The 3,307-nt window shown below is 31.9% G+C and overlaps 1 protein-coding gene across 1 annotated transcript; it reads right to left on the reverse strand.

The window, feature by feature from the left end:
* Window positions 1-1,684: 1,684 nt before the first annotated feature.
* LOC144575462 (uncharacterized) lies at window positions 1,685-2,104 on the reverse strand. The gene has a single exon (XM_078325611.1). The coding sequence runs from the start codon at window positions 2,102-2,104 to the stop codon at window positions 1,685-1,687; it is 420 nt and encodes a 139-aa protein (XP_078181737.1).
* Window positions 2,105-3,307: the final 1,203 nt, after the last annotated feature.

The following is a 3,307-nucleotide window of genomic DNA, read 5'->3' on the forward strand; positions in this document are numbered from 1 at the left end:
AGTTGTAAAAATTTTCAAATATTATGTGGTCCCCAAATAGTAAGTGGTCCCTCTAGGTAGTTAGTAGTTATTGAAATAGTTAATGACTGGGGGATGAAATGGGGGATTGTTACGGGGGGATAGCTAGATGCTCCCTTAGTTTTTTGGTAGGAGCCCACTGTGTATTATAATTAAGGTACGTATTTGGTCTTGTGCAGTACATGTCATGCCTTGTATCGATTTTTTTTTATTATTATTATTTATTTAACGATTAGCTGTGCAATATTGCTCTAACCATTACATTTACATTATTGTAAGAGTAAAGGCTAGCTATTATAAATGCTTCAACATACCTTAATTCAAATATATGTGTCCTCCATTTAAATTTGATCTAATTTAAAAATCATGCATTGAATAAATTTAAATATTTAAGTTACTTATATATGGGCGAATATAAATTTTCAGTTGGACCAAATTTGCATTTGATCATATTAAAATAAGGCACACCATATCCACAAATTAATTCAACTTTTTTTTTGAACAATTTTCAGCCGGACTGTCAAAATTATCAAGCATATATGTGTACCGTCACGAGGACTACATCTCATTTTGAAGGGCGAGATATATATAATGAATAGTAGTCAATTCACTTTTATTTTTTTAATTTAAAATTTTCATATAGTTAACATTTTTTCTTGAAAGACTTTTAGTCGGATCCGAATCTGACTCTACTTCAGTCAGATTCGAATCTACTGCGATCCTTACATGTGAACAATAGTCTAAAAATTAAATGATTCGACTTGAAAAATCAGATATTTTTTCAAATTCAACTGTTAATTTGTTTCGAGATGTTTGCACAGAAAACTAGTTATTTAGAAATACGTACATAGAAAAAAAATTAAATGATTGGACTTGAAAAGCAGGTATTTTAAAATTACTGTTCCTGAAATTCGGATCGCAGCAGATTTATTTCCGCTTCAGTCTATTTGATTGGCTTCTATTCATGATCTTTGCTTCATTTTCTTTTTCAATTATGTCTCTGTTTCTAGTTCTACCTCTAATGTATCAAATAATCAGGAGCGGAGACAAAAAAAAAAGAAGCTTTAAATGAAAATCACAATACATATTTTGTAGATTGTAAATTATAATTTTTATTTCAGTTATTAATTTTATAAATGTGGTGTACAAATAAGTAATTTTTGTTAAAATTACATTGTAATTTTTTTTTTTACTTAAAATGATTGCAATACAGATTTTTAGAAGTTTGAAAAAAAATAATGATAAATTTACCTTATTATTATATAGTAAATCCGTCCTTGCATGTTACGCTGAAGTAATTATATTAAATCATACAAATTTGATTTAAAATGTTTGCGGAAATTGCAGTCATATGTCATACATAAAATGGTAAGTATGCTATGTAACCGGCAGTGAAAAAAAAATCATGGGAGTCATTTTAAATTTGAAAAATTCTTAATAAAGTCATCCAGTGTTTTTTCTATGCTTTTGAACTTGTAAGACTGAATTATGAGCATCAACTAAATTTTCGTTATCAAACTCTAAAATAAATAATTTTGTAAAAACAAGATTTATTTCTCCTCTAAGTCATCACGTATACAACATTAAAACTGTAACTTAAAAAAACAAAAAATAAAAAATAAACACATGTATCGGAAGAAAAATTTTAAATCATCCAATTAATTAATTAGACAGAGACTATAGTTGTTAGCTCCCGCTCGACGGCTAGTTTAAGGAAGCTCCCTTCTTCGAGCACCATCTGAATCGGCATAAACCCCAATCCGTTCGCTATGGCAAGCATCAACTCACGGATCTCCGATTTATACTCTTCCAGATCCACTAACCCGTTTCCATCATGGTCAAACTGAGCGAACATACCCTCATATAGCTGTCCGAGGTCGTCACTGCTTAGCACAGCATCGTCTATGCCGAAGTGTGTCTCGATCACCCTAAGTTTTTTTAACTCGCTCGCCAACTCTGTGTAGGAAAGGAGGCCGTCGTGATTTGAATCGATGGCCGTGAAACTCTCTTTGATAGATTTGGTAAAGAAGTCGGAATCATTGAGGAAATTGCAGATGGTGGAAGCATCTAAGATTTCAACACTCATCTTGTGTTGTGTTGGTAGTGTTGTAAAAAGAGCTTAATTATGTATTGGGTTAATTAAGAACTTGAGATGGGTTATTGTGTGCTTTGTTTTGGTTTGGAGCGATTGAGAGCTACTTAATTGGGTTGTGTATATATACACCGATCGAGTCTCAGCCTCAACGGTTGGTTTAATTCAAGGAATACAATTGGGATCTAATTTTGGTTACGGTCGTTGTTTTCTTTTGGGGCCATGGTTTTGCTTGGCCGTAAAATATGAAGACAAAGAAGACGTGTCTTGGTCATGCTTCTCTAGTACCTTCACCTTCTATCGTCGTCGGTCAAAAACGGGAAATAGATAGTGGAATGGAAACCGATCGACTAAAAACAAGAGATTCGATTAATTGTTTGTTTGACATATAAATTGAAATATATAAATTATTTCTACTTATCAAGAGAACAATTTAAATATTTTTGTCTTGTTCATACTTTTAAATCTTTTTAATAACAAAAATTGTATAACTAATATATCAAAATTAAATTGTAAAATGTAATATTTATTATTTTTATATAAATTATTATTGTACTTTAATTTTATATGAATTAATAATTTTAAGAAATAGCTTTTAGAATTTATTAACATCAGTCAAACTCTTGATACTATTAAAGTACTTGAAATAACATATTTTTTATCTGTGCATATTAAAAAATAACATATATCATATGCAGCCATTTTTATTAATACCCTATAAAAAAAAAGTTAATTTTAAAACTGCCTCCGCATTATGATTTTTTTAAAAATACCCCGATCGCCAGATCCACGGGCGGCCCACCCTCCCTATCAGACCTCTCGGACCAGGGGCGGTCCACTAGAGACCAGACCGCCTGGGGTCTGGGCAGTCCTCTTTTTTTTTTCTTTTTTTTAGAGATCTCTTAATATTTTAATTTAAAAAAATTTGTGAAAAGAAAGTTTTCTTGTTTAGAGTGTATGCCAAAAATAAGACATTTGATATATTTATGGAGTGATGTCTTATTTTTTGGCGTACACTCTAAACAAGAAAACTTTTTATTTACAAAATTATTTAAATCAAAATATTAAGATATCTCTAAAAAAAAGAAAAAAAAAAAGAGGACCGCCCAGACCCCAGGCGGTCTGGTCTCTAGTGGACCGCCCCTGGCCCGAGAGGTCTGCTAGGGAGGGTGGGCCGCCCGTGGACCTGGCGATCGG

Source organism: Carex rostrata, chromosome 24, assembly GCF_964058835.1.
Source record: "Carex rostrata chromosome 24, lpCarRost1.2, whole genome shotgun sequence".
Taxonomy (NCBI): domain Eukaryota; kingdom Viridiplantae; phylum Streptophyta; class Magnoliopsida; order Poales; family Cyperaceae; genus Carex; species Carex rostrata.